We start from the raw sequence: 18094 nt of genomic DNA, 5'->3' as shown, positions 1-18094 counted from the left end.
AATTTTGCTTCCTTCACGTGGCTTATAGCTCAAAATTATATATGCCCAAACATAGATTAGACGACAATAGAATGGATAGCCGTAGATTTATCAAAATTAGCAAAAATATCGGCAGGAAGGCCTTTCTTAAGTCATTCTAGTCAAAGAATCCTAGAATAAAAGCATTGAAAGAAAAAAGAAAGTCACAAAAAGCTACACAAACAAACAAGTAACTTCAGAGCTGAGCGTTAAACATATGAGAGAGTGATTTTTTAACAACCCCAAAATACACGATACCAGAAGTCATACCATAGGTGTTGCTATTTTCCACTAGGAAAATAGAAGACTGAGATGAGTAGCTGATTGCAATACCTATCTTATGAACATGTTTCTCAATTGTCACCTGAACACCACCCCATCCCGCTGGCACTCACAAGCAGCATATGTTACAAACTCAAGCGCGGAAACCGCTGCATCTAGCAAACACAGCTGAATCTCCAAACAGAAACATACAGAGCAGCAGAAATATCAAGCATCATACCGTTTCAACATACGTATCATCAGTCTCCACTCCAGGTACACCCCAGAACAAGCTCATCTAATCTCATCCCATGATTGCCGCCCACCCGTTCCCCAACCTACGGCATAAAATCTCACCACGCCAAAGCTTCCCTCCACACAAATACCCGAACCACATCACCTTTCTCGTCAACACACAAAACCGGCTGTATAGCCGTGTTGGCAAGTCCCCGTCCCTGTTGTACCTTGATCTGGAGCCCTGGCCAGGTGACCGTCAAGAATCGTGTGGTAAACCACAGCTCACGTGGAGTAGAGAAATATAGCGCGTGGTCGATTTAATTATCTTTTTGACTTTTTGTGCCATCGATAATTGGTTTTTGAACTGCCCAGTTTTAATAAGTGATGAGTTTGTGCGAGGTAGAAAGGAAAACTTTGACGTTTTATCATTTTGTGTATTTTGCAAATTGTTCGCGATCTCACCAAAAATTTTACCTTTCCATTGTTTTATAATTTGTTGATCCATTTAACATTTGTTTCTTTTGATACTTTCAGTCTATTTTTCAATTTCCAGACTTTCATTCAGCCAATTCTCTAACGCGTTGCCGTTTCCAATAATCTGGATTTCCGCCTTCTTATTCAGCATCAACATGACTTGAATCTCTTTCCTCCATTCGTATTCATCTCCACCCCATTGACAGACATCTCTTTGCAGCATCTTCACTGCGAGTCGTCTGTCGCGTTTCGACAATTTTAGTAATCCCTCGTTCTCTTTTCCTCCTTGCATCATGTCCTTACTTTTGACTCCTAGCCAACGCATAGAGGGGATTGATAGATTTCCGTTTTCATGTGCGAGTGCGACTGAGCCATGTTTGTATGTGGACATGATACCTATACCGTCAGGATCAAAGTCCACCAAAGCATATATCGGTATTATTGGATAATGCTTCGCTAAATAGTAGAGAAACTGTCGACTGTGTATATCAGGATAACCTTTTGCCTAATATGATTAGATCCTGTTAAATACTACAGAAGAAGTCCTCCGAAATACATACTGTAAGTAATATCCCTCTCCCCGCATTCGAAAATTCCCAATATCGTTTTTCCGCCAGTGTGCGAAACGTCGCCTATCTGCAGTCAGTGATATTGCAAGGTCGCGTTAAAGTGTACCCAACCTCTTTCTCAATTACCAGTATCCATTTGACCTGCGAAAGGTCCATCTCTTCTATTTCTTTTACCCATGGTACTAGTTGTAACTACAAGATTAGTGGGAAGGCATGACACAAAGAGAGTGCTTAGGCGCAAACTTCTGCTGCTGATGAATAATCCATTATGGACTGATTCGTTCTCTTCAAAGTAAACCAGCCTATAACTAATCCTTTGGCAGCAGCCATCTGCGAAATGCCAGTCAGCCAATAATTGACGCTGTCTCGGAGAGGAGTTCACTGACCACATTCAGGGCGTCGCGCTTCAATCCAAGAGTACACGCGATGTCATCTACGAAGCGATCGACAATTGCTTGTTTCGTAAAGAGCTCCGGGTCTCGATAATACATGTCCCTAATGATGCATTGTCAGTCTGAAACGGATATCAGTGCCAAGTGATGGTAGTATACCTCTTGCTGATGATATTTCCAGTAACAAGCGCCTCATGAGAAAGTTCCAGAATCCGTAGCAACGCGACTATATTGACATTAGTAAGGGCTGTTAAACAAAGACATCAGATCTACCAAATTTCCACGCCTCTCGAGGCGAGGAACTGGGAAACTGCACAACCCTTGATCCAAAAACTTCTTTACTCCCTGGAGTTACATTCTTTGTGCCCAGACTTCGAGATTTCAAATGGATAGAAAATTGTTTCCTTCGTCCGATCATACAATCAGTCATGGCCTCGCAAATTTCTTCGATTTTGCATATGGCAGATCCTGTTTGGTAAGATAGCGTAGAAGTGTTCCTTGGATTCAGATCTTCAACCCTCTCAGGCGTTGATAATGGTGTTGTCAACGGATTGATATCGTTATTCTGCTTTCCGTGTTGAGATGGCGCGGACTCTTGTTCATTACTGTGATCTGTAGAAGCCTTTTCACTGATTAGTTTTTTGGAAGGTAAATCATGTAGCAATTGAAATGATGAAGACGGCGTATCCTTCAGAATATTCTGTAAAAGATCAAAGTCCATAGCATTCTTTAATTTGGTTCGGCATTTATCAGCTAGAAGTGAATCCTTATCGAATGTTGGTGTTTGGAGAAGACTTTCACATAATTTTCCAAATGTTCGAATGTTTGAATGTTTGACGTCTGATGTCTAAAATTGGAACATTTGAAGATCCGCGGGGAAGACGGGAGACGAGAAAATGTGGAATACGCTAAAGTAGGGTGACCTCCAGCTGCCATTCTTGACCGCCTTAACGGCCCCTGAAATATCTAGGGGTCCACCAAAGCTTGTAACTTTATTAGAATTACTCGGACACAATTTATGTTTTGACAATTGCATCATATTATTCAAATTTAATCTTGATTAATATGGCGAGAACGAAGCTCAATCCTATGGGTGACGCCGAGAGCAAAGTAAAGACGGGTGAAAAAAGATCATTTGATTCCTCGAACACTACGCAGACTACGAAACGGCCAAAAATACAGGAACGTACAGATTACTCTCGATGGCGTTTACTCGACGAGAGAGGTAGGCAAACATGGCATTACCTTGAAAACGATGAAGATGCCGCGGAATGGCCTCAAACAACTGCAGACAAGTATTTCTTAGGATTGCCAACAGTATGAAAATTGAGCTTTGCTATAATATCATTGCTAACAATATTGACAGGGTCTACCAGATCTTCCGAAAGCTCATAGTCCTCTTGATTCCGTTAACAATTGTCTCGAATTCTTCGAAAAACTTCAGCTTCCCCCTGGCAATTGGGCATGTGAGTACGGTGGTCCAATGTTCCTGCTACCCGGTCTGGTCATCACTTGGACCGTCACCGAAACTCCAATTCCGGATCATATTGCGACAGAAATTAAAAACTATCTATTTGCACGAGCACATCCAGATGACGGAGGATGGGGATTACACATTGAGGGAGAGAGTAGCGTTTTTGGGACTGCCATGAACTATACTACTCTCCGTTTGGTCGGAGTCAGTGAAGAGGACGAACGAATGGTCAAGGCGAGAGGAACATTACACAAGCTTGGTGGCGCTAAGAATGGACCGCATTGGGCAAAATTCTGGCTGAGCGTACTCGGTGTATGTCAATGGGATATAGTCAACCCCGTACCGCCAGAGTTTTGGTTGTTACCTGACTGGGTACCTTTCCATCCTTGGAGATGGTGGATTCACATGCGCCAAGTTTATGCTCCTATGTCATTTATCTGGTCGAAGAAATTCGCATATAAAACGACACCCATTGTTGCGCAACTACGACAGGAGCTTTTCGTAGAACCATACACAGCTATCAATTGGGCAGAACACCGAAACAGCATTCATCCGGGAGACAATTATCATCCAAAATCATGGCTCCTAAACACAGCAAATTGGTTTCTCGTTAATATCTACAATCCATATCTCCGGACTGATGCATTGGCCAAGCAAGCCGAAGATTGGGTATTCAAACTAGTTCAAATGGAAGATAAGAACACCGATTTTTCCAATCTCGGACCTGTCAATGCAACTATGAACTTTCTTGCGTGCTATGTTCAAGAGGGACCTAATGCGTACTCCGTACAACGACATCGCGAACGAATGGCTGACTTCATGTGGGTCAAGGATGAAGGTATGTTGATGAATGGAACGAATGGAGTACAATGCTGGGATACGGCATTTTTGATTCAAGCCGTGATGGATGCTGGTTTGGCTGAAGATCCAAGATGGAGACCCATGTTGACTAAGGCACTCGAGTTTCTTGAGGATCAACAAATTAGAGAGAATGTCGACGATCAAGATATATGCTATCGTCAACAACGAAAAGGAGCCTGGGCCTTCAGTAATAAAGATCAAGGATATGCCGTCAGTGACTGTATTTCCGAAGCTTTGAAAGCCGTCTTGATTCTACAACGAACGCCTGGCTATCCAACTTTGCTGGAGGACCAACGAATTTTTGATGCCATTGATACTATTCTAACATACCAGAACAAATCTGGTGGCTGCGCATCCTATGAGCCAACTCGAGGTTCAGAAGCTTTAGAGATGTTGAATGCAGCCGAGGTATTTGGTAGAATCATGATCGAATACGATTACCCTGAGTGCACAACCGCTGTAGTCACAGCATTATCGTTGTTTTCAAAATACTATCCGGATTATCGTGCATCCGAAATCAAAGCTTTTAAGGGTAGAGCTATTGAATATATCCGAAGAGCCCAATATGCCAATGGTAGCTGGTATGGTAGCTGGGGTATTTGTTTCACGTATGCTGGAATGTTTGCTCTGGAAAGTCTTGCAAGTATTGGGGAAACCTACGAGAATAGTGAGCATGTCAGAAAAGGATGCGACTTTTTCATTTCCAAGCAAAGAAGTGATGGTGGATGGTCTGAAAGCTATAAGGTATGCAACCTCTCACTTATGATTACAAACGATTCTAACATTTTTTTAGTCCTGTGAACAAGCAGAATATATTGAGCATCCATCTGGTTCTCAAGTTGTACAAACAGCTTGGGCATGTATTGCTTTGATTGAGGCCAACTACCCAGATCGTGCACCAATCGAAAGGGGATTGAAGCTTATCATGAGCCGGCAACAAGCCAATGGAGAATGGCTGCAAGAGGCCATTGAGGGTGTATTCAACAAGAGTTGTATGATCTCGTATCCTAATTACAAGTTCATCTTTCCAATGAAGGCACTGGGATTATTCGCCAAGAAATATGGAGATGTTGAACTTTTGTGATGACACGAGGGGGGAGACTATCTAATTCAGGTTTTGGAGTGGCGTAATGACTATGTAATGCCTACTAGCTTAATGTAATAATACTTATATCTATACTTTACTAGGTAATAAATTTTCTAGTGAACACTCTCATATAGTCAAATTGCCTGAGAAAAGTCATATGATCTACGATTGGTGAATAGAAACCAGTCAAATTTGATAATAACGCTAGACGACCAAGCTTCGATCTACTACGTAGGTAGCTTCTCTCGCTTCTGTACTAAATCATACCCCGCCAATGTGAATATTTACCATTTTTCAATTGGTCCAGTTGAGTGGCTTATGCTCCACATGGCGCCGTACTACAGGATACCGACGAGGCTGAAGATTGAACCATCGAACTTTCCAGTTCAATTACCAACAGAACAAATCTATAAATGTATTGATCTCCCTCGTTTCTTCTCCAAAGGGTTTCTCATCATTTTCGAACATCTAAACTCAATAACTTCACAACAAACAAACTCATAAACTCAAGTATCACCAAGTATACAAATACATCATGTCAACTCAAGCAGCTCTCGGCGCTGCGGCCATCGACAGGAAAGATTACCCCGCGGCCATCGAATACTTGACCAAAGCCCTCGCCGAAAGTCCTACATCTCCAAACTACCTCATATCCAGATCCATAGCCAACCAACGTGCTAAGAATTACGAAGCATCACTCGCAGATGCTGATGCCGCCGTCCATGCAGCTATCGCTCGTTCTCGTCGCGAACTCATCGGTACCGCTCAATTTCGTCGCGCAGTCGCTCTTCATGGTCTTGGCAGATATGGAGATGCAAGATTATGCTTGGCTTGGTGCATGCAGAAAAACCCAAAAGAAAAGGCTCTGACTATGTGGCAGGCTAAGGTCAAGATAGATTACGAAAATGCGGGTGGTAAGGAAGCGGAATGTAATAAGCGTACTGTGAAGGAAGTTCCTGACAAGGAGGTTGCTGTCAATTCGTCGTTAAAAGATTCCAAGGGCAAAGGTGTAGAGGGTTCTTCAAGAGCTCCAGCCACCGCCCCTGCAGTAACTGCAAAGGAGAATATTAGACAAGAGTAAGGATACCTACTTTCGACTTTGTAAAACCAAGAGCTAACAGATTCTGTAGATGGATTCAATCCAACTCGAAAGTTACAATCACTATTTATGCTAAGGGTGTCGCGAAAGATACTGCACAAATTAATATCGAAGAAGGACAGGTATGAGATTATCTTCGAGCTCCTAGGTTTACAGAAACTAACACGTCAAAGGTTGAAGTTTCATTCCCAATCGGACAAACTGGCAACACATACGATTTCACTGCCTCGCCACTTTTCGCTCAAATTGATCCCTCGCAGAGCAAGTTCAATATTACTCCCTTTAAAATCGAAATCGAATTATACAAGATCAAGCAAGGACTTAAGTGGTCTAAATTAGAAGGAACCGAGCCCATCATTAGCACATCCACTGAGGAAAAGAAGCCCGAAATCCCCGCTGCAGTCTTAAATTCCTCCGCCGAGAAGGCCCCCTCTTACCCAACCTCCTCTCGCAATGGTCCAAAGGATTGGGATGCCCTCGCCTCATCTGCTCTCAAATCTGAAAAGAAAGCAGGAGAAAAGGATGCAGGCGGAGATAGTGATGGAGAAGGCGGTGATCCTATGGATTCTTTCTTCAAGAAACTTTATAAAGATGCAGATCCAGATACTAAGAGAGCTATGATGAAGAGTTTCCAAGAAAGTAATGGCACTGCTTTGAGTACAAATTGGTCGGATGTTAAGAAAGCTCCGGTCAAGACTCAACCTCCGGAAGGCGTTGAGGCCAAGAAGTGGTAGATGGGGAAAATGGAGGACTATGATAGTGTGCAAAAGTATGGAAGGAAAAGTTGTTGGAGCATTATATCATCCTGGGGAGTTTGGGAGTGGGTGTCTTGATATCGCACGGCTGGCGTTTTGGTTCTCATGAATGAGAGAAGTGACTACCTTATTAATCCTTTAGGCCCTTTAAATGTTTCATAATATTCTAAAATCGAAATGTTCTCACAAATAGCGTAGAATTGATCAGTAATACTTATTTTTTAATTCATTGAAGAGATATCATCGTACACTATTATCTACATCCGACATGTGGGAGAACTTCTTTGCTTATACTGAAACAATAATCATCATGACTTCACCCGTTCAAATCATGACACAAAAGAGTCTCGAGATCTTGCGAAAGAGCAAGATGCTCGACTATACGATACTATTATACTTATTCCATCGTATTTTGGAACAATAAGCCATGTATCTGAGAAGGACAAGATATATAAATGGGGGGTTTTGGATACTTAGGTACTGTGACTTGGGATTCTAGAGTATGGATTATGGGTTATGAGTTACAGATTACCTTGGGACTGGGGAGAAGGGGGAAGAAGGGAGAGTAAGAGATGTGGACATTTGTGTTTTCTGGGTGGTGCATATGCCGTGGTAAGTAGATTTTATTCATTGCGGACGAGAAACTGGATTTACCATAATACAAGAGGACAATTCGCATGGGATCTATCTGTTTGATAGGTGAAATGGAGATTCAAATTGAGAGTGCTTAAGTGCACTAATGCGAGTTCAACATTTTCTAAATAATATCTGGTCATAAGGAGCATGAAGATCTAATGACAGATCAGACTGATAGGTCTTGAAATGCTTGAAATGCTTGGTTCACTAACTCTACATGAAGACTAACTGAAGATCCTAGCTAGCTAGTTAAGGCAAGTAATTGACTAGAAGTAAATTGTGAAAATGACAAGAACGATCAAGAGATTGTGCAGACTTAGTTAGAAGCTCATAGACTAGACTTCGACCTATACTTCCGGTATGTTCTAGATAGATCCCATGAAACAACTTTCGTCTATCTATTTGGAGCTTGATATACCTTGCACACAAGCCGAACACCCAGTTTAATATCAAGTATCGCAGTTGTTCCAAATCCTTTCCATGTAAATTGGATTCAATGTAACATCAATGGAGAGCTTTCAACATGGATGTGCACCACAGCTAATATATGATTCGAAGCTGGAGAATTTGATGCCCACAGTCCACTCTTACTTACCATTCTATGTATCTTTATATCTGACTCTTGTCCATGCCGGTACACCAAAAGGATATAGATTCCTGCACATGCAATTTGACAGCACGTAAAAGGGAGATGGATGAAGCATATAGTATAGACCCACGAAAGCCTCAATGAAACTAGCACATTGATTGTGGGAACTGAACAAAACTGCATGATAGATGTACTACACTCACAAGTTCATACGCCATACCAACGCCCATATCTGTATATATATATAGAAAAAATCAATTTCTTCTCCTGTCATGCTTCCCTTCCTGCTCTTTACGAGCATCCGACTCTTTGTTCTCTATGATCTACTCAGTCCTCTTATCATTCATACAAATTGTGACATGCATATACCTTGATCCTTCACCCCCTGCAGTCCCTCCATCTCTTTCCTCATCTCCTTCACATCCACATCCTGAACCTAGTATCTCATAAGCTCCATCCTCAAGCCCACTAGTAGAATAACATCAAGCACACACCTTACTACCCTCCCCAGTCCCCTTTCTCTTTTCTATCTCTTCCACTTCCGTCATATTCATATCCTCACAAATTCCTACTAACATATACGCCTCCGAGTCTTCCTCAATCTCTATATCAAACACCGACTGCGCAGGATCGAAATCAATCTCGCTCTCGACAAATTTGAGCTTGATCGCCGGTATGAAACGAGGAAGTTCGCGGTTCGGAATTTTGAAGTTGTATTCGTAACTTCTTTTGTCTGTAGTTTTACAGTTAGTTATGTTCATATCAGCGAAGAGAAGATAGGGAAGTGAGAATCTCTTACATACTGTTGACTCCCATCCTCTCTCTGGTAAAAAGACGTGTGGTGTTTACTGTTAAGATAATTCAACGTTCTAGAACTTGCTCTTCACTTCTTCTATTTTCTTCTTCGGCGATGGTGTCTTTTCAAAATATCTTCTCACTCTCTGATTGCATTTCCAGATTCCCCTACCAGTAGACCTCAGTCTTAAACACCAATTTCTAATTCCCTTACCGACTATAAACTCCCCACCTCTCCCATCGTCTTCTAGCAGATTTTCGTCCAACAATCAAAGCCTTGCCCTACTCAAAGTCGTGACAACACCGTGCATACGCAGGGTATGTACGCACAGCCGCTACAGCATTCAGGTGATCGAAGCGAAGCCGGAACGCAGATTAGCATCGCTGCACAGCATTCGGGTGATTTCTAATTTCAGAAACTTTCTCTGCTTCCATTTTAGCGACTGCTAAATCTGGCAGGCTCGGAAATATATCATGGATGTAAGTCGTAGGCGAGATACATGATGACATCTTACGGGGGCCAAAAGCCAAGACTAATTAGGAACGGTAATATGTGGTGCTGCTTGACGCTTCACTGAATTCTGGGTCGAGCTGGGAATTCCGCTATGTTGCGCATCTGAACATGTCATGATGAAGTGATGGTGCAAAAAGAAAGGAGAACAATGTATCGATGTGCTATACCATTGCTCATTGCAAGCAAAGAAGAGGAATAAAAAAGTGGGAGATTGGATGGCACGCAAGACTGTCGGGAAAGCATATGCAGGGTTTTGGAAAGCAACATAGTAGTGTCTCAACCAACCCAATGAAGGAAATTTGAAAATGAACAAGGTCGCATATACAATAAAGCTGGCAATGGCTCGCGAAGCCCTACCTATGGGAAAATGGGTCGCAATTTCGCGATGATTTGAGGAATTATTTTTATGGCATCTGTCCAATGTCTCCGATCGGACCTATTTTGCAGATTGAGGGGCCCCGGATTCGCACTTGTGCCGATATATGTAAAGAGATGTCACTGGCTATGATTAGTGATTTACGAGCTGTAGGCGAAGCCAAGATGTAAATGCTGTACAACATCGTAATGATATATTATATTATATTATTATTGGGTAGTACTTGACTGTTGTACAAGGATAATCAATCTTGTCTATCTTTACTGTGCGCTCGTCCATTTTCGATTTCAGGAGTGGATGATTTTTGCTCGCCTTTGATCTCGATGACTTTCATATCAAGATTGACGCGGAACTTTTTCCCTCTCCACATTACTGTCGTTCCACCAAGACATGCCCATATCCAAATAGGTAAGGCAAGGATTTCTCTACCAAGCCATGCAGATGCCCATTCTTTAAAGGGTCTTCTCGATCTTGTCTGTGGAGGTCGTGCAAAGGAAGGCGTATTTGCATCCAGCTCAATAGATGCACCAGAATGAAGGTGAGCATAGACAAACCAATCAAGAGTCATCCACACGGCAACATTTGATAACCAAACCAAGACAAAAGCAAGCCATGTCTGAGGTACACTTAAATTTTCATGAAACCAAGGTAGTGTTGTGATTGCGAAAGAGCCATAGGCTGAGCATAAAAGGGGTTCAACACCAGGTTCGACAAATGTGGCTAGTGTAACGGTCCATTTTCGAACTCTGAGCCAACGTACTCGGCGTGCGATATATTCTCGAACTGACATACCAGCCATTGGTTGTATAGCCAAGTCACCAGGGACCAAACCATGTTTGTGCCACCTTTCTCCAGCCTCCTCTTCCGGTACCTGCTTTCGCCATAACAAGTCTCCAATTAAATGATCTTCGCAAATATTTTCCGAGAAAAAGTCTATTCCTGGAGAATAATCAGGAGAAGTTGAGGTGAGGTAGTTTAGATGAGAGCGCCTGAACATATTCGATTTGCCAACAATGCATGGCGCAACTGACACCGTATTGATTGCAGTGTAGAACTTGGCGTGCGACGACGCCATGAAGGATTCTTCAAAACGTCCACCACCAATTCTTGCGCCTGCATCAAAATTAGACTCGTTCTTGGGAACGTTTGTAATGTTAGAGGCCATTGAATTTGTAGACGTAATTTGTTGGCCAGCTGTGAGAAGTTGTTCAGTCTCCCCGCCCGTGCTGGTTCCAACTGTATCCACAACCAATGGTAACAAGTGGACGAATTTATATGGTGTTGTCCTTGTGCCATCTGCTTTCAAACCACATAGTTTGTCGACCATTCGTCCAGCAGTACCGGTTCCAACCCAGACATTACAATCGAGGATCCACACAATGTCTCCCTTTGCCTCTCTGTATCCGCGACTCATATTTCGAATCTTAGGATTGGGTCCAAGGTTGCCAATCTCTCCTCCATGACCGCTCAGGTTGGGATCTTCTTCTTCAATGAAAATTTTGGCATCGAATTCGGGAAAGTCTGCCAGCAGACGTTGAAGAACTGGGCATGCGGGATCTGTGGACGATCCGACACAGAAGTATATTGTTAACTTATTCGCTGGGTATGTCTGTCTGAATGTGGCCGCGAGGCATTCGTATAATTGTGGCTCTAGTCCCTTCACTGGTCGTAAAATAGTAATTTGGGGAATGTCGTCGCTATCTAAGTTTGGAGAGATGGCAGGCTTGGGAACGGAAGAGTAGTAGCGAAATCTTAAAGGAAAGATATGTTAGATTACAATGGGGCTACAGCAGTATGAAATGGAAATCTTACAATTGAGTAGAGCCAATCGCTTGTACGAGTAGAATGAAGAAATACCAAATCCAACATGCCACGGCTATGATGTATATCAAAGTTTCCTTTTCCATTTCAAGACGCGGGACAGTTGCCAGAACTAGAGTTAACAGCAAGAGCTTTCGAGAGTAGAAAGAGTTCCTCCGCCCGATTCCATCGATGGCAGTACGAATAAGAATGGAGTACTTATGGTCTAGTCAGGTTGATGTTAGGGGTTTCTATGGAAAGACATAGAAATCGAGTCTCAGACCAAAAACAAAATTGTTCCACGCTTTCTTCGCGCTCGTACCGACAAATATTGTTTGAATCGTGAAGATTACGTAATACTAAATTATGCGTTTATGCATCAGATATGCGAGGAGTATATAGAGCTCAGAGGAGCTTGGATCAAGCGGCACTTACCGATAAGAGATTTAGTGCCGTCTTCAAAACTCGAAATTTCTTCCTCGATAAAAAAATTTATTCTTCTCAATTTCAACAACACCACCACAATTGTTTTCCAAGGAATTCATCGACCACAACATCTTCTCCCACTAGAAGGAGAAGAGTTCTGGTGATTTGTAAGTTGTCGATTCCTTTCGTTCTACACTTTTGATCTGGAATATACCATCTAGACAGCTCAATTCAATTTGACTGTCATGCAATGCGGTGATGACTCAATTCGATGCTTAGAGTGACGGCTCTGACTTTGTTCGTCCTCTCTGTACGCTCAATTCTCTTCGGAGAAGACTACAACGGTATCTGAGCATTGCAAATATTTATGTATTCTTGATTCAATTGGCTCAAAGATTCTACCCAACAGTCGCTAACCATTGTTTCATAGGAAATCGCAATGACCTCACGATAGTCTCATCTTTCAACCATGGCAGACACAAATGTAGTGACCCCGGCCGGTGCTCCAATTGAGGCCACAACTCCTACAAAACCAAAACATGTTGGACCTAGACCGCCCTCTAAGTTTCAGCAATTGAACAAACTCTACGGGCTTCCTGCTCCCATTCGAACATTTCCTCTTCCTACTCTCATACCCCACAATCCCCTTTCACTTTTCCATATTCTTTATGTTTGGTTGTCACAGACAATCAATCGTCCTTCATCACATTTTGATACCCTTTATCAAGGATGGTTCTCACCTGAAACACGATCCATTCATATAACAGACTCTCGATCTATCAGAGGACTCTGGGAGCAAGGGTTCTATGGGAAAGGAAGTCTGAGTCGCAGTGAACCGAGTTGGCTGACGCGAGAGAAAAAGCGACGGGGTGTTTCAAAAGCGATTGCAAGCGAGGACGTTACAAGAAAACGTCGTGCCGATCGTCAACAAACCAAGTGGGAGCGGGCGAGAAAAGAAAGAGAAGCTATTGATCAGACTTTATTGGCAGAAGCACAAGCAAAAGAATTATCAAAGACCAAACTTGTACCATCTGAAGAGACCATAACGGTCGAAGTTGACAATCTTCCCGCTTCTGCTGAGCCAAATCAGAACGCAGCAATTGCTGAAATATCTGTTTCGCATTGCTTAGATAGCACAGATGATGTTGCTTTCACTAGCACCACATTATCGGAGGCGCCCATTGGACCAATGCAGCTTCTTGCTTTACCCAACTCATCTGTTGAGGTTGTAAAGACCCAAACCACCAAAGAGCCACTGTCTCGAAGTGCAGTAAATGCCGATAAGGTTGCATCTTCAAATGTCGCGTCATTCATCGCACCTACCGGACCCTTGAGTATTCTTTCACTGCCAAACTCTCTCGTAGAACTCAATCTTTTGAGACATCAAAACAGCAGCGATCTGTTGTTTCCAAGAACGATTACCACAATTGTTGAAAATTCAGTATCTAAGCCTCATGTACTTTCAGCCCCGGTGGGTCCTCAGGAATTGCTAGCTCTCCCAAACTCTGCAACTGATGCTTCCGCAACCTCTGAACTAGATACTGGTACCCAAGAAGATGGGCACTCGCAGGAACACCTCAGTCATTCAACATTGGTTGAAGTTGATGACAGCTTAGTTACAACACCAGAAAGTGTTGTACTCCTTGACAGCTCAATACCCATCGCCCCCAGCGTTGATGTCAACGATGCACCGTTGACACCAGCCTCCACTGCTTCTGTTCCGAACAGCGCATCTGATGGATATGTACCTCAAAATGGTTCATCTACATCTGTATCAGACCGCCAGAAGAGTGTTCGATTTTCCCCGACTGTGGAACAAACCACCTTCTTGCCATCGCAACCACCAAGTCCTGAGCGTGCTGTTACAAGTACCGAAGAGAAGCCAGAGGCAATCTCTGAATTGGTTCTGGATGAGGATATGGTCATTGAAGATCAAGAACACTTTCAATTAACAATGGAAGAGGCTTTCTTCCTCTCATACGGATTAGGAGCTCTGACTGTTCTTGATCCCGTCACTAAACTCGCACTTTCAAATCAAGACTTGTTTTCACTATTCAGAAAATCGTCCTATTTCCCGCCAACTTCAAACCCGAGTCTATCAACAGATGATCCATTCCTCGTGAACTATGTTGTTTATCATCATTTTCGTTCTTTAGGCTGGGTCGTGCGTGGTGGTACAAAATTTTCGGTTGATTACCTACTTTATAATCGTGGGCCAGTCTTTAGTCATGCCGAATTTGCTGTTTTGATCCTTCCATCATACAGTGATCCTTACTGGTCTAGTGGTCCATTCTTGCAGAATTATGTGAAAGGCAAACAGGAGAGAAGCTGGTCATGGATGCATTGCATCAATCGAGTCATTACACAGGTCAAGAAGACTTTGATTTTGGTTTACGTGGATATACCCGCGCCTGTTGATGGAAACGTCAAGGAAAATAGCGTTGATGAATTACTTGGGAAATACAAAGTGAGTGAAGTTGTCCTCAAACGTTGGTCACCCAATCGTAGTCGGGATTAGAGGCATAAAAAACTCATACACATGTATCATAGAAAAAAAAATCAAAATATTACATCTGCAAAGATTACATTCATTATTTTGTGACTCCAATGTAAAATACCATACTCCTGCCCTTCCTGCTTGCATGGTATATCGATCACACCCACAATACAAACCACATCAACAGCATTGAATAGCCCTTTCAGATAAGCAGAAACGTTACATTCATGTATATCTATTCCTATCGCTTTACTTGAATCTACCTGAAAATCGCACGTCAAAAGTGGGGTAAGGTGAAGTGATCGTCGTTGTGCCCCTCGATTTATGACTTCTTAAACCAATGATTGTAAAGTTTGCGTTACAGTGCATATATATCATTTAATTACCGGTCAACGTGCGTTTTCTCGACCGAGTAATTTGCGCTGCATGGGGGAAAGAGTGCCGATTTAGACTTCGGGCTTTTACTTTCCTGTGCCTAGGTATGTCATGTACCATTCCATGATGAGATCGAAAAACGCATAAACCTTTTCCTGCATGCAATCTTTTGCTTTGATTCATTCGTGATAAATAGTGAATACAATTCCCTTATTCCATGACAGTCAAAACAACAGATGAGGGCTTTGTTAAAAAATTCTTTCGCATCACTTTTATGATCAACTTCAATATCTTTTCATAGATAAGATCATACTTCATATTTAACGTTTCAAGATGGCGAAACCAGTATCCAAAAATACCGAATTAGATGCGTGGAAAGCTTCGTCAAACGCAGATACATCTGCTCGTGGCGAACAACAGCGTCATCATGACCGCGAAGAACAATCCACCACGATTCAAACAGTACAAAACATCGCCCTAGCAGATGCTACGGCTAAACAAAAACCGAGTCTGTGGACATGGAGAATGGGACAACTTTATGTGATCCTTTTTCTAGCCACGCTAAACGCTGCAGTTAATGGATACGATGGAAGTGTGATGAGCTCGATCAATTCGTATGCGCAGTATAGGAGTTACTTTGGATTTGATCTTACGGAGGGAACACCGGCGACGGGGATTGTTTATGCGATGTTTACGATTGGAAATTTGGTTGGGGCGGGGTTTGCAGGTCCGGCTGCTGATGTAGGTTGTTTCTCTCTTTTGAAATTGTGGGAGGAACGGGGGATGAGGAGGTTGAGAATGAGAGGGTGGGAAAATTATATGGAATAAAGGTGCTAATGGAAATGAGTGCGTTAGTGGAAGGGCAGACGATGGGGTATGTTCTTAGGCGCGGGCGTTATTATCGTGGGAGCAATCGTGCAAGCTACCAGTCAGAACTTGGCGGCTTTCATGATTGGAAGATTTATGCTCGGTACGTATCTGGTAGTACTTGTGTGGCATGTGAATTTTCAAGATACTAATTTCCGAAGGTGTCGGCGCGGCAATGGGTCCCAGTTCTGCTTTACCCTAGTAAGCTCATACTGAATATTTGAAGTGGAAGGGAAGGAGAACAGACAAGTCTCACGATGTATAGTGTAAGCGAGATGGCGCATCCATCTTTTCGAGGCGCGATGACGGGTGTTTATACGACGTTTTATTTCGTGGGAGCTATACCTGGGACATTTAGTTAGTATTGGCTCCGAATTCCTTCTTAAATCAAGTGCTAAAGTTGGCAGTACCATATGCTACGAGTTACATCAATGGATCTCAAGCTTGGAGAATACCGTTGTGGTTGCAGATGACGTTTTCGGGGATTGTCTTCATCTCGGTACTGTTCCTGCCAGAGGTATGTTCTTTCATCATCTCCTTGAGGACAAAATGCTCGGGAGATTCTATAGAGTGATGCTAATGAGACACAGAGTCCAAGATGGCTGGTAGCAAATGATCGTCATGAAGAAGCAATCTACATTATGGCAAAATATCACGGTGAAGGCGATCGCAGTTCTCCTCTAGTGCAACTCGAACTCCGTGAGATGATGGAGGAAATCTCCAAAACGGGTGCTGATAAGCGGTGGTGGGATTTCAGAGAATTGTTTGATTCGAGGGAAGTTCGATATCGTACAATGCTAACTTGTGCTATTGCTCTGTTTGGTCAGTGGACTGGTAATGGTATGTATCGTTTTTATATTTTTATTTTGAGTTCTATAGGAATGAATCATAGGGTGGGATTTCAGGGTTGACATTTGAGTAGGTCCCGTCAGTTACTACTACCCACAAATGCTAGCGGGTGCAGGAATAGAGGATAATCACACTCAATTACTTCTCGTAAGCATTCCACTCATTTATCCCCCTGTCAAATCCACAACTCATCGGAACCAGCAAGGCATGCAATCAGTCCTCTCCTTCATCGGTGCTCTCATAGGAGCAGCCTACACCGATCACTGGGGCCGCCGCCCTCAACTTCTCATCTCCACCTCCCTCATATCTCTTCTCTTCCTCATCATCCTAATCCTCAACGCCTTGAACACAACCACCGATCCCGACACTCATCTCACGGTCGCAAAATCCGCAGCAGCGTCTAATGCCGAAATCGCCATGATTTTCCTCTTCTCATTTGTGTTTGCGGTGGGTTGGACGCCGATGCAGGGTCTTTATGCGGTGGAGGTTCTGAGGTATGAAAGTCGAGCGAAGGGAATGGCCGTTTATACTTCAGTGGGAAATGTAGCGGGATTTTATAATACTTTTGTGACGGGGATCGCGTTTAGTGGGGCGGGGTGGAGGTATTATTATTTGTGAGTTGTTTTGAGCGTTGACTTGGGACTTATGAAATGGGCTCTGAGAGATGTACTGATTATTTTCAGGTTCATATTTTGGGATTTACTTGAAGTGGCGTTCATATACGTAAGTTCCCTTACCATGACGTCTGAATTTCCTTCCCGTTTGCCACACAACAGAGCTTATCAACTAATACCGCATAGCTTTTCTTCGTAGAAACCAAAGGCAGAACAGTAAGCACGATCATTCCGCTCTCTTTTAATCCCATTTACCCAACCCAATCTATCCAATTTAGAGCCATAAACTGTGAGCTTTGACTGACAGTCATAAAATCATAGCTCGAAGAATTAACCGAAATTTTTAACGCTGCAAAACCAGTCAAATACTCGTTGAAGAAATCGGAGGTTCTTATCCACGGAGATGAAGGGGTGACTGAGGTATTGGAGAAGGAACTGGGAAAGGAAACTTTGGGCTAAGGTAGAGGTGAAGACGGATGAAGATGTGGGAATTGGATATTATTTGTGATTCTTGGAGATTCGGCGATCG

General features: G+C 42.9%; 7 protein-coding genes across 7 annotated transcripts; 4 read left to right on the top strand and 3 right to left on the bottom strand.

Moving 5' to 3' along the window:
• Positions 1-1051: 1051 nt before the first annotated feature.
• Positions 1052-2672, bottom strand: EAE97_011107 (uncharacterized protein; the record flags this gene model as incomplete). Its single annotated transcript, XM_038881622.1, has 7 exons — positions 1052-1495; positions 1551-1622; positions 1671-1751; positions 1803-1889; positions 1946-2054; positions 2111-2177; positions 2225-2672. The coding sequence occupies 7 exons, from the start codon at positions 2670-2672 to the stop codon at positions 1052-1054; spliced, it is 1308 nt and encodes a 435-aa protein (XP_038727549.1).
• Positions 2673-3016: 344 nt separating this feature from the next.
• EAE97_011106 (uncharacterized protein) lies at positions 3017-5585 on the top strand (the record flags this gene model as incomplete). Its single annotated transcript, XM_038881621.1, has 3 exons — positions 3017-3268; positions 3318-5030; positions 5080-5585. 3 exons carry the CDS (start codon positions 3017-3019, stop codon positions 5368-5370), a joined length of 2256 nt encoding a protein of 751 aa, XP_038727548.1. The 3' UTR covers positions 5371-5585.
• Positions 5586-5746: 161 nt separating this feature from the next.
• Positions 5747-7481, top strand: EAE97_011105 (uncharacterized protein). The gene is made up of 3 exons (XM_038881620.1): positions 5747-6450; positions 6504-6594; positions 6646-7481. Exons 1-3 carry the CDS (start codon positions 5909-5911, stop codon positions 7204-7206), a joined length of 1194 nt encoding a protein of 397 aa, XP_038727547.1. The 5' UTR covers positions 5747-5908; the 3' UTR covers positions 7207-7481.
• Positions 7482-8563: 1082 nt separating this feature from the next.
• EAE97_011104 (uncharacterized protein) lies at positions 8564-10012 on the bottom strand. The gene is made up of 2 exons (XM_038881619.1): positions 9256-10012; positions 8564-9185 (listed from the first exon to the last, which is right to left on the bottom strand). The coding sequence occupies exons 1-2, from the start codon at positions 9266-9268 to the stop codon at positions 8935-8937; spliced, it is 264 nt and encodes an 87-aa protein (XP_038727546.1). The 5' UTR covers positions 9269-10012; the 3' UTR covers positions 8564-8934.
• Positions 10013-10381: 369 nt separating this feature from the next.
• EAE97_011103 (uncharacterized protein) lies at positions 10382-12044 on the bottom strand (the record flags this gene model as incomplete). Its single annotated transcript, XM_038881618.1, has 2 exons — positions 10382-11888; positions 11950-12044. The coding sequence occupies 2 exons, from the start codon at positions 12042-12044 to the stop codon at positions 10382-10384; spliced, it is 1602 nt and encodes a 533-aa protein (XP_038727545.1).
• A 788-nt stretch (positions 12045-12832) lies between these two features.
• Positions 12833-14881, top strand: EAE97_011102 (uncharacterized protein; the record flags this gene model as incomplete). The annotated part of the gene is made up of 1 exon (XM_038881617.1): positions 12833-14881. One exon carries the CDS (start codon positions 12833-12835, stop codon positions 14879-14881), a length of 2049 nt encoding a protein of 682 aa, XP_038727544.1.
• A 687-nt stretch (positions 14882-15568) lies between these two features.
• On the top strand, positions 15569-18024 carry EAE97_011101 (uncharacterized protein; the record flags this gene model as incomplete). The annotated part of the gene is made up of 11 exons (XM_038881616.1): positions 15569-15976; positions 16091-16205; positions 16264-16303; positions 16368-16459; positions 16510-16619; positions 16693-16942; positions 17025-17098; positions 17153-17565; positions 17635-17674; positions 17752-17781; positions 17887-18024. 11 exons carry the CDS (start codon positions 15569-15571, stop codon positions 18022-18024), a joined length of 1710 nt encoding a protein of 569 aa, XP_038727543.1.
• Between the last annotated feature and the right edge of the window lie 70 nt (positions 18025-18094).

The sequence above is a fragment of the Botrytis byssoidea genome (genome assembly GCF_014898295.1).
Source record: "Botrytis byssoidea strain MUCL 94 chromosome Unknown BBYS_033, whole genome shotgun sequence".
Lineage (NCBI taxonomy): Eukaryota > Fungi > Ascomycota > Leotiomycetes > Helotiales > Sclerotiniaceae > Botrytis > Botrytis byssoidea.
This window is presented reverse-complemented; position numbering and strand designations above follow the sequence as displayed.

Coding starts and splice junctions, on each gene's coding strand:
- EAE97_011105 (XM_038881620.1), top strand. CDS start 5,909: ATGTCAACTCAAGCAGCTCTCGGCGCTGCGGCCATCGACAGGAAAGAT. Junction 6,451..6,503: donor AAGGAGAATATTAGACAAGA/GTAAGGATACCT, acceptor CAGATTCTGTAG/ATGGATTCAATCCAACTCGA. Junction 6,595..6,645: donor TTAATATCGAAGAAGGACAG/GTATGAGATTAT, acceptor AACACGTCAAAG/GTTGAAGTTTCATTCCCAAT.